This window comes from Coregonus clupeaformis, unplaced genomic scaffold (assembly GCF_020615455.1).
Source record: "Coregonus clupeaformis isolate EN_2021a unplaced genomic scaffold, ASM2061545v1 scaf1226, whole genome shotgun sequence".
Taxonomy (NCBI): domain Eukaryota; kingdom Metazoa; phylum Chordata; class Actinopteri; order Salmoniformes; family Salmonidae; genus Coregonus; species Coregonus clupeaformis.
The window spans coordinates 105,001-117,691 of NW_025534680.1; the positions used below are offsets into that span (position 1 = coordinate 105,001).

The 12,691-nt window shown below is 42.4% G+C and overlaps 1 protein-coding gene across 1 annotated transcript in view; it reads right to left on the reverse strand.

Annotated features, from left to right (window-relative positions):
• The window catches only part of LOC121542020 (sister chromatid cohesion protein PDS5 homolog B-like), a 101,287-nt gene that overhangs the window by 54,322 nt on the left and 34,274 nt on the right, over positions 1–12,691 (reverse strand). Inside the window, exons 4-6 of the mRNA XM_041851444.2 lie at positions 12,078–12,164; positions 10,928–11,025; positions 418–544 (exon numbers count right to left, since the gene is read on the reverse strand). Of these exons, the coding sequence (XP_041707378.2) occupies positions 418–544; positions 10,928–11,025; positions 12,078–12,164 (312 nt within the window). The remainder of the gene's footprint in view (positions 1–417; positions 545–10,927; positions 11,026–12,077; positions 12,165–12,691) is intronic.

Here is a 12,691-nt window from a genome sequence, read left to right on the forward strand (position 1 = left end):
CAGACAGTAGGAGTCTCACAGTATTACTGAGCATTGAGACAGGCTGATTTACAGTCTCAGACAGTAGGAGTCTCACAGTATTACCGAGCATTGAGACAGGCTGATTTACAGTCTCAGACAGTAGGAGTCTCACAGTATTACTGAGCATTGAGACAGGCTGATTTACAGTATCAGAGACAGATTAGCCAACACTCCAGCCAGCAGGCTACCACACACTCTAAGGCTAAATACAACAGTGTGTGTGTGTGTGCATTGTATGAATAAGTAGCGTCCGGCAGATCTGTGAGACAGTCCAAGTTTTAGGTGTGTGTGTAGCGCATGCGTGTGTGTGTAGTGCGTGTATCTTGTGAGTGTGACTGTGTGCGTGCGCCCGTGTGTGTGTGTTTTTGTATTCAGTCTGTGTGTGTGTGTGTGTACCTTGTGTGCGGGCACCAGGTTGACCAGCACAGTGTCCAGTAGTTCCTGTGACACGCTGTCTCCCTCACAGACGATAGAACTCATCAGATCCACCATGTGCATGTGCACCTTTTGGTTGTGTCCGTTGCTATGGAAACAGGAGTCAAGTAAATCACATTTTTGTAGCTATAACACTTTCCATAAAAAACACAGATCTTTACAATAACCAGTTTATTAGGTACACCAATCTAGTACCGGGTCGGACCCCCCTTTGCCTCCAGAACAGCCGGAATTCTTCAGGGAATGGATTCTACAAGGTGTGGCGTTCAAACGCTGCTCAATTGGTATGAAGGGACCTAAAGTGTGCCAGGAAAACATTCCATACACCATTACACCACCGCCACCAGCCTGTAACATTGACACCAGCTTGTAACGTTGACACCAGGCGGTAACGTTGACACCAGGCGGTAACGTTGACACCAGGCAGTAACGTTGACACCAGCCTGTAACGTTGACACCAGCCGGTAACGTTGACACCAGCCGGTAACGTTGACACCAGGCAGTAACGTTGACACCAGGCAGGTTGGGGCCAAGGACTCATGCTGCTTACGCCAAATCCTAACTCTACCATCAGCATGACGCAACAGGAACCGGGATTCATAGGACCAGGCGATGTTTTTCCACTCCTCAGTTGTCCAGTGCTGGTGATGGCGCGCCCACCTGGAGCCACTTCTTCTTGTTTTTAGCTGATAGGAGTGGAACCTGGTGTGGTCGTCTGCTGCAATAGCCCATCCGTGACAAGGATCGACGAGTTGTGCGTTCCGAGATGCCGTTCTGCACACCCCTGTTGTACTAACCGTTATTTGTCTGATTGTGGCCCGCCTGTTAGCTTGCATGATTCTTGCCATTCTCCTTCGAACTCTCTCACCAACGAGTTGTTTTCACCCACAGGACTGCTGCTGACTGGATGTTTTTTGTTTGTCGCACCATTTTTCGGTAATCCCTAGACGCTGTCGTGTGTAAAAAGCCAAGCAGGCTGTTTCCTAGATACTGGCACCGATGATCATACCCCGCTCAGTCACTTAAATCACTAGTTTTACCCATTCGAACGTTTAAATCGAACAGTAACTGAATGCCTCGATGCCTGTGACTCACTGTCTGTAGGAGCCAACCATTTTCGTGAACGGGGTGTATCTAGTGAACGGGGTGTATCTAGTGAACGGGGTGTATCTAGTGAACGGGGTGTATCTAGTGAACGGGGTGTATCTAGTGAACGGGGTGTATCTAGTGAACGGGGTGTATCTAGTGAACGGGGTGTATCTAGTGAACTGGCCACTGTATGTATCAAGCATCTGGGAGTGCTGATCTAGTATCAGGTCCCCCCCTGTCCATGTAATCTTATTCATTGTAACATAAAAAGGTCAAACTGATCCTAAATCAGCACTCCTATTCTGGGGCGGCAGGTAGCTTAGTGGGTAAGAGCGTTGTGCCAGTAACCGGAAGGTCGCTGGTTCTAATCCCCGAACCGACTAGGTGAAAAATCTGTCGATGTGCCCTTAAGCAAGGCACTTAACCCTAATTGCTCCTGTAAGTCGCTCTGGATAAGAGCGTCTGCTAAATGACTAAAATGTAAATGTAAATATTCTGAGACACTTGATACATACGGCCCTTGGCTTAAAACGGCAATTCCGCCACGTTTGAATTTTCTGTGGGGGAATTGAAATGGACCAAAAAAAAAAAATACTCTTTGGTTGAAGTCATTAAAACTCATTTTTTTCAACCACTCCACACATTTCTTGTTAACAAACTATAGTTTTGGCAAGTCGGTTAGGACATCTACTTTCTGCATGACAAGTAATTATTCCAACAATTATTTACAGGCTCCTGAGTGGCACAGCGGTCTAAGGCACTGCATCTCAGTGGTCTAAGGCACTGCATCTCAGTGCTTGAGGCGTCACTACAGACTCCCTGGTTCGATTCCAGGCTGTATCACAACCGGCCGTGATTGGGAATCCCATAGGGCAGTGCACAATTGGCCCAGGGTCATCCGGCTCTGTCAGGAGGAATGGGCCAAAATTCACCCAACTTATTGTGGGAAGCTTGTGGAAGGCTAACTGAAACGTTTGACCCAAGTTACACAATTTAATGCTACCAAATACTAATTGAGTGTATGTAAACTTCTGACCCACTGGGAATGTGATGAAAGAAAGAAAAGCTGAAATAAATCATTCTCTCTACTATTATTGACATTTCACATTCTTAAAATAAAGTGGTGATCCTAACTGACCTAAGACAGGGACTTTTTACTAGAATTGAATGTCCGGAATTGTGAAAAACTGAGTTTAAATGTATCTGGCTAAGGTGTATGTAAACTTCCGACTTCAACTGTACATACGTACCATTTGCTGTATAGGAGCTAAATATTAGTATCATTTAATTATAGGTCACACTTTTTTTCTTATTTCATTTTTTATCTAAATATTCTGCAAACGAAAATACACAATGGACAAAAAACATTTCAGTTAATCCTCATGGCTCAGCCACATAATGCCAGGGTATATCTGGTGGTCTGTCTCCTCAGCCACATAATGCCAGGGTATATCTGGTGGTCTGTCTCCTCATGGCTCAGCCACATAATGCCAGGGTATATCTGGTGGTCTGTCTCCTCATGGCTCAGCTACATAATGCCAGGGTATATCTGGTGGTCTGTCTCCTCAGCCACATAATGCCAGGGTATATCTGGTGGTCTGTCTCCTCATGGCTCAGCCACATAATGCCAGGGTATATCTGGTGGTCTGTCTCCTCATGGCTCAGCTACATAATGCCAGGGTATATCTGGTGGTCTGTCTCCTCAGCTACATAATGCCAGGGTATATCTGGTGGTCTGTCTCCTCATGGCTCAGCTACATAATGCCAGGGTATATCTGGTGGTCTGTCTCCTCAGCCACATAATGCCAGGGTATATCTGGTGGTCTGTCTCCTCAGCTACATAATGCCAGGGTATATCTGGAGGTCTGTCTCCTCAGCTACATAATGCCAGGGTATATCTGGTGGTCTTTCTCCTCAGCCACATAATGCCAGGGTATATCTGGTGGTCTGTCTCCTCAGCTACATAATGCCAGGGTATATCTGGTGGTCTTTCTCCTCAGCTACATAATGCCAGGGTATATCTGGTGGTCTGTCTCCTCAGCTACATAATGCCAGGGTATATCTGGTGGTCTGTCTCCTCATGGCTCAGCCACATAATGCCAGGGTATATCTGGTGGTCTGTCTCCTCAGCTACATAATGCCAGGGTATATCTGGTGGTCTGTCTCCTCAGCTACATAATGCCAGGGTATATCTGGTGGTCTGTCTCCTCAGCTACGTACGGAGTTTAAATGTATTTGGCTAAGGTGTATGTAAACTTCCGACTTCAACTGTACTTAATAAAAATGTGTTCAAGTAGTTTTAATGATTTGTTAATTTCATTTCACCCCCCCCAAAAAATTTTTTTATTTTGAGGATAACTAAAGAGATCAAATTTTTATTTTTATTGTAATAAATGTAGCAATGGATCATGATGAACGGATATCAAAACCGTCAGGCATATTTACAGTCAATGATCAGACCACCATCCCCTTTCTTAATGACAGAGGCTAATTTAGCAACATGCCTCCAGGTAGGTTACTGCTGGCGGGTTGAACACTGTGCTCCACAATGCCTGCTAAAGTGGGTTAAAATGACAAATGATCAAATGCATTTAAATAAATGTTAAAACATTAAGCGTTGTTGAAACACTAATATGTTGGGTTCACTAAATATGTGTTACATCAACTCATATTTAATAATATTATCAGTAAATCCAATACATTTTTATGGCTATTATTAATTCCCTGAACTTACATCTACTAATAATATTAAGTGTCTTCTTGTTGCCTTAATTATCTTTATAGTGTAGGATTAAAAGTAGAAAAACTGTGATTTTCAAAACCAGGGTATTTTCTTGCTCCCCACGTCACCGCGAATCTCAGTGTTTGAAAAATCAGTGTTTAACTTTTGATGATGTCATCGGGTAGAATTGTTTTACTTCATATTATTTTCTACAAAAGCTCATTTCACATGTGACTCGTTTCAGGAAACTAGGCGTATGTCGCACGTCACTACATGTATTTTTTATCAAAATGCAGTTTTTTTTTGGCAGAAATGCCTTCTGGAACGTGAACTTTCATGAGCCTTAATAATAAGCTTGTATTCCATCCATAAATACGAAAAAAAATGTTCAATTACAAGCCTAGTTGGTTTAGCCATGGAAGAAGACAGGAACCTTCCCACTAGCCATGATTGGCTGAGATAAATGTATGGGCTGGACATGCCGGGACATGAGTTTGGATTGGTTTGCCATATAACGTGAGCTGTTCAGTATGTGTTGACAGTCCTTTCTACCGCGCCGTTTTTGAAAGATATAACGTTAGTCATCGAGAACTACAAACGTTTTGCTACTTTTCTCAACAACATTGATGACCTGAATTTACCAGGCGTTATCGACAGATCAGTAGGAAAAAGTGAAGGGCTACTTTCTGCACATGCCACGGTCAGTGTGAACCGCCGTGACTTGACACAAAGCTGGCCAACCAAGATGTAGCTACAAACAAAACTGAGTTAAATGGTTCCAGTCTGCCGTGTATACGGGTAAGAGTCTAGCTACATTTTCGAGATAAGTTTCTAATTTTGTCAAAAAGTCATTTTTATTGCAAGTTACAGCATACTGTTAGTTAGCTAGCAAACTTTGGCTTGCTGGCTCACTAGCTAACTTTACGCGTGTATGATCTGTGTAGTAATATTATTTGAAATCAGAAATCCATTTGCATTGCTAGATATAGCCTAATCTTATCTAGTTATCATTGAACCTACAGTGAGGGAAAAAAGTATTTGATCCCCTGCTGATTTTGTACGTTTGACCACTGACAAAGACATGATCAGTCTATAATTTTAATGGTAGGTTTATTTGAACAGTGAGAGACAGAATAACAAAAAAATCCAGAAAAACGCATGTAAAAAAAATGTTATAAATTGATTTGCATTTTAATGAGGGAAATAAGTATTTGACCCCTCTGCAAAACATGACTTAGTACTTGGTGGCAAAACCCTCGTTGGCAATCACAGAGGTCAGACGTTTCTTGTAGTTGGCCACCAGGTTTGCACACATCTCAGGAGGGAATTTGTTCCACTCCTCTTTGCAGATCTTCTCCAAGTCATTAAGGTTTCGAGGCTGACGTTTGGCAACTCGAACCTTCAGCTCCCTCCACAGATTTTCTATGTGATTAAGGTCTGGAGACTGGCTAGGCCACTCCAGGACCTTAATGTGCTTCTTCTTGTGCCACTCCTTTGTTGCCTTGGCCGTGTGTTTTGGGTCATTGTCATGCTGGAATATCCATCCACGACCCATTTGCAATGCCCTGGCTGAGGGAAGGAGGTTCTCACCCAAGATTTGACAGTACATGGCCCCGTCCATCGTTCCTTTGATGCAGTGAAGTTGTCCTGTCCCCTTAGCAGAAAAACACCCCCAAAGCATAATGTTTCCACCTCCACGTTTGACGGTGGGGATGGTGTTCTTGGGGTCATAGGCAGCATTCCTCCTCCTCCAAACACGGCGAGTTGAGTTGATGCCAAAGAGCTCCATTTTGGTCTCATCTGACCACAACACTTTCACCCAGTTCTCCTCTGAATCATTCAGATGTTCATTGGCAAACTTCAGACGGCCCTGTATATGTGCTTTCTTGAGCAGGGGAACCTTGCGGGCGCTGCAGGATTTCAGTCCTTCACGGCGTAGTGTGTTACCAATTGTTTTCTTGGTGACTATGGTCCCAGCTGCCTTGAGATCATTGACAAGATCCTCCCGTGTAGTTCTGGGCTGATTCCTCACCGTTCTCATGATCATTGTAACTCCACGAGGTGAGATCTTGCATGTAGCCCCAGGCCGAGGGAGATTGACAGTTATTTTTTGTTTCTTCCATTTGCGAATAATCGCACCAACTGTTGTCACCTTCTCACCAAGCTGCTTGGCGATGGTCTTGTAGCCCATTCCAGCCTTGTGTAGGTCTACAATCTTGTCCCTGACATCCTTGGAGAGCTCTTTGGTCTTGGCCATGGTGGAGAGTTTGGAATCTGATTGATTGATTGCTTCTGTGGACAGGTGTCTTTTATACAGGTAACAAGCTGAGATTAGGAGCACCTTTAAGAGTGTGCTCCTAATCTCAGCTCGTTACCTGTATAAAAGACACCTGGGAGCCAGAAATCTTTCTGATTGGGTCAAATACTTATTTCCCTCATTAAAATGCAAATCAATTTATACAATTTTTGACATGCGTTTTTCTGGATTTTTTTGTTTGTTATTCTGTCTCTCACTGTTCAAATAAACCTACCATTAAAATTATAGACTGATCATGTCTTTGTCAGTGGGCAAACGTACAAAATCAGCAGGGGATCAAATACTTTTTTCCCCTCACTGTAGTTTGTTAGCTTTAGCTACCTACAGATTCATACTACAGCTATGACAATGTTTGTATTGGTAGTAGTATGAGTTGGGGTTAGCTAGCTACGTCTAAACAAGAGACTCCACTTCGGCCGGATCATTACATGACCCATCAAATTAGCAGGTGTGTCTGGGGGTGATTACGGTCATCGATTGTATTTCATGAACATGTGTACATGTCCAGATAATATTCACCCATCCACTTAGCGAGATGTGGGTGAGGTGTGGTTATAGCATTTCCTTCACATCAATTTAGACAAGTGTGTCATCTAATAATGATAAAATATTTTTGATATTGCTACTATGCAAGTACCATCACTGTACCGTTTACACCTTCTGTATCCTGTGCATGTGACAAATAAACTTAGATTTGATATAGCATGTGTTTACCACATGGCCTCACATGTGAATCCTTAAAGTGATGGGTGGGGCTAAGGCTTAGGAGGGTGTTAACGATGCTGAATGGGTGTAGACAAAGAAGAGCTCTCCAGTAGGTGTACCAAAACATTCAAGGGCCATTTTCTCAAAAGTGGGGTTACAAGTTTATCAATTTTCAAAGCAGAATTACTTTCCCCATTGCTCCTCAACTGTAGTGTATGATATACCATTTTTTTAGCTCTGAGTCTGTACTTTTATCCAAAGTAAAAAATAAAGAAAATTCAAATGTTTACATTTACATTTTACGTCATTTAGCAGACGCTCTTATCCAGAGCGACTTACAGGAGCAATTAGGGTTAAGTGCCTTGCTCAAGGGCACATCGACAGATTTTTCACCTAGTTGGCTCGGGGATTAGAACCAGCGACCTTTCGGTTACTGGCACAACGCTCTTAACCACTAAGCTACCTGCCACCCCAATACCAGCAACAAATGTTGCTACATAAGACCGAATTGAGGCTGTCGGTCACATACAGTGGGGGAAAAAAGTATTTAGTCAGCCACCAATTGTGCAAGTTCTCCCACTTAAAAAGATGAGAGACGCCTGTAATTTTCATCATAAGTACACGTCAACTATGATAGACAAATTCAGAATTTTTTCTCTCCAGAAAATCACATTGTAGGATTTTTAATGAATTTATTTGCAAATTATGGTGGAAAATAAGTATTTGATCACCTACAAACAAGCAAGATTTCTGGCTCTCACAGACCTGTAACAACTTCTTTAAGAGGCTCCTCTGTCCTCCACTCGTTACCTGTATTAATGGCACCTGTTTGAACTTGTTATCAGTATAAAAGACACCTGTCCACAACCTCAAACAGTCACACTCCAAACTCCACTATGGCCAAGACCAAAGAGCTGTCAAAGGACACCAGAAACAAAATTGTAGACCTGCACCAGGCTGGGAAGACTGAATCTGCAATAGGTAAGCAGGTTGGTTTGAAGAAATCAACTGTGGGAGCAATTATTAGGAAATGGAAGACATACAAGACCACTGATAATCTCCCTCGATCTGGGGCTCCACGCAAGATCTCACCCCGTGGGGTCAAAATGATCACAAGAACAGTGAGCAAAAATCCCAGAACCACACGGGGGGGACCTAGTGAATGACCTGCAGAGATCTGGGACCAAAGTAACAAAGCCTACCATCAGTAACACACTACGCCGCCAGGGACTCAAATCCTGCAGTGCCAGACGTGTCCCCCCTGCTTAAGCCAGTACATGTCCAGGCCCGTCTGAAGTTTGCTAGAGTGCATTTGGATGATCCAGAAGAGGACTGGGAGAATGTCATATGGTCAGATGAAACCAAAATAGAACTTTTTGGTAAAAACTCAACTCGTCGTGTTTGGGGGACAAAGAATGCTGAGTTGCATCCAAAGAACACCATACCTACTGTGAAGCATGGGGGTGGAAACATCATACTTTGGGGCTGTTTTTCTGCAAAGGGACCAGGACGACTGATCCGTGTAAAGGAAGGGCATTGAAGCAAGGGCATTGAAGATGAAACGTGGCTGGGTCTTTCAGCATGACAATGATCCCAAACACACCGCCCGGGCAACGAAGGAGTGGCTTCGTAAGAAGCATTTCAAGGTCCTGGAGTGGCCTAGCTAGTCTCCAGATCTCAACCACATAGAAAATCTTTGGAGGGAGTTGAAAGTCCATGTTGCCCAGCGACAGCCCCAAAACATCACTGCTCTAGAGGAGATCTGCATGGAGGAATGGGCCAAAATACCAGCAACAGTGTGTGAAAACCTTGTGAAGACTTACAGAAAACGTTTGACCTGTGTCATTGCCAACAAAGGGTATATAACAAAGTATTGAGAAACTTTTGTTATTGACCAAATACTTATTTTCCACCATAATTTGCAAATAAATTCATTAAAAATCCTACAATGTGATTTCCTGGAATTTTCTCTCTCATTTTGTCTGTCATAGTTGACGTGTACCTATGATGAAAATTACAGGCCTCTCTCATCTTTTTAAGTGGGAGAACTTGCACAATTGGTGGCTGACTAAATACTTTTTTCCCCTACTGTATGTAGACACTGGTATTGTGCTGGAGATAATGAACCTGAGGTTGAAAAGTGGTGGAGTTGCCCTTTAACCCCCACAAAGTGAAACCACTAGGAAGCAGCATCCAGAGCCATGCAGACTAGGGTGAAGTTACCAGACACTGATGTAAGGTCAGTTTTGTATGTTTCCTCCCTGACGGTTACTGTTAGGATTGGGGGAAGGTTAGCTGATCCTAGATCTGGGCCTAAGGGCAACTTCTACCCAGATCAATTACTCGCATTCCTAAGATCATTACCCTCTATTCACCAAGACACACACACACACAAACAACGGTCATCACAATTGTTAAAAGGTTTTAAAAACAATTCCAATAAATGCAACAGTTGGACAATGGATGAAGAAATCCTTCAGATATTGACCAAACGAATGGAGTTCAGGGATTTTGGTGGGAATTCAGGTATTCCATTTATTGTCAAATTTCACTTTTGTTTTCTTAGAATGCACTCATATAAACATGTTCTAAAAGGTATCAGGTATTTTAATAAATATTTAGTGCTAAAGTAAAGACAATTATATGTGCCTCATTTGCGTAAATACATGTGGGTGTATTTGCATATATGAATAAATTAACATAAAGAGGTGGAGCAGGGCTGCAACCACCAAAAATGTATTCCGTCTAGGCCTACCTGTTCTCACCTGTGCTGTCTAGACTTCCTAATTAATTATAGTTGTTGTCATGTTCTCTTGTATAAATCAACAAAATGTGTCAACAGCAGGATACCTTCAGCTTAAAAACCAACAGCTTGGGTCTAGATTACACCTGTATACATACTTTACATTGTGAGATCAGACATCATATCATTATAATCCAAGTGTTCATTTTCAGAAGTTGCTTATATTTCAGTGCATCTAACTTGTAAATATTAAAAACTGTATTAAATTATTACTTTATTTCAATTTCCCCCCAAAAATGAACACCCCATCAAAATAAAGTTATATTTTCTTTCTTGTGATGTAAGTATCGAGCCAATGCGTTACATCCCCGACGACGCTTTAGCGTTCTTATAGATGCAATGGAAAGACAATGTATTCCATTGAGCCCATTTCAGCCGTTACCGAGGTGTGTTTGACAGGTCATTACAAACATTTCCACCGCCGTAACGTAAACGGAAGAAATGACAGGCACAAGAAAGAGCATGAAATAACCACAGGGGTGAAATGAAAGCAATCAATACAGCGAGGTTTAAGTGACAAGTGGATTTTGCACCCCTCAAAACACAGGAAATAGATCGCTGAAAAAGACAGATCCTCAGGTGGGCCACACACACACAGCTCTGATCTAGTTCGACGCCAAGTTCTCTGCTGCAGAATTCAGCCCTCAAGGTTGTGTTGAGCAGAGAGAGAGAGAGGGGGGAGAGGAGAGAGAGGAGAGAGAAAGAAAGAGAGAGAGAGAGAGGATTGAGACAGAGGAGAGAGAGAGGGTCGAGACAGAGGAGAGAGGGGTGGAGAGAGAGAGGAGAGACAGAGGAGAGAGCGAGACAGAGAGAGAAGTGTGTCTGTAGTACGTACTTGATGACCTGGAACAGGGTCCTGTAGAGCTGAGTAAAGATCTCATTGCTGTCCTCCAGCTCAAAGCAGATGTTATAGGACTTCACCCACGCTATGTTCTACACAGAGATAGAGAGGTTAACAATGCTGCATTACACACACACAATGTTCTACACAGAGAGAGGAAGAGGTTAACACTATACAGAGAGAGAGAGAGAGAGGAAGAGGTTAACACTATACAGAGAGAGAGAGAGGAAGAGGTTAACACTATAAAGAGAGAGAGAGGAAGAGGTTAACACTATACAGAGAGAGAGAGAGAGGAAGAGGTTAACACTATACAGAGAGAGAGAGGAAGAGGTTAACACTATACAGAGAGAGAGAGGAAGAGGTTAACACTATAAAGAGAGAGAGAGGAAGAGGTTAACACTATACAGAGAGAGAGGAAGAGGTTAACACTATACAGAGAGAGAGAGAGAGAGGAAGAGGTTAACACTATACAGAGAGAGAGGAAGAGGTTAACACTATACAGAGAGAGAGGAAGAGGTTAACACTATACAGAGAGAGAGAGGAAGAGGTTAACACTATACAGAGAGAGAGAGAGGAAGAGGTTAACACTATACAGAGAGAGAGGAAGAGGTTAACACTATACAGAGAGATAGAGGAAGAGGTTAACACTATACAGAGATAGAGGAAGAGGTTAACACTATACAGAGAGAGAGAGATAGAGGAAGAGGTTAACACTATACAGAGAGAGAGAGAGAGGGGAAGAGGTTAACACTATACAGAGAGATAGAGGAAGAGGTTAACACTATACAGAGAGATATATTATATATATATTATACATTTTCCACCTCTGACTGATCTCACTCTGTGCATCTTAATAATCATCAATGATCACTGGCTGATGAAAACCTCATAACACAATTAGCAAATTATTTTGTATTGCTTTAAATGCCTGAAAAGTAACTCCCCTCAATGTACTCTTAACATTTCATGACTCTAGGAACAAGAAAATGTATTCAAAATAGCTTCTGAAGTTTCATAATGATATGTTTGTTAAATGGGAAAATAGTCATTTTAACAAGTTCCTGAAAAGTGTATATTTAGGAAATAAGAGGTTTTCATCAGACAGCGACGATATGTAACGTGCAGTACACAGACACGAACACACCTCCAGCAGGTAGAAGTATCTGTTGAACTGAGCACTCTTGGTGTCCTCCAGTCCTTTCAGCTGACGAGTGATGAACATGAATATATCCTGAAAATAACACATTAGCAACCATGAACACACAACCATCAATAACCATTTGAAGCGGTCCACAAACGAGGCATGGATGTGTTACTTTAGGCTCACTAATTATAGCTAAAGACAGAGTGAAGAGGCTAGGCTAGCCTTATGGTCTGTGGCGATCTCAATTGGCAAGAGAAAAGTTGTCGTCAGTAGAAAAGGCATCGTTAGGTAGTCACAACACAGTTAGGTCTAGGTTAGATTCTGACCTTGAGTTTGTCAGGTGAGGTTATACTAACTAGTTAGCCTATTAGTTGTACTATGGTTAGATCTAGTTTAGGGTAGGTTCTGACCTTCAGTTTTTCAGTAGATTATAGAGCGATTCCACGCCAGCGGAAAATATTTTTGGGATCTCCGATTGTTCTGGCAATTCTCACATAGAAACTTAAAAAATCGGAAGGAAGGATGTTTAACATGCTTTTCACATTTGCATCACAAACCATTTTTGAGAATATCATGACGAAAATTGGCCATTTTAGGCCCTTTTTCAGACCTAT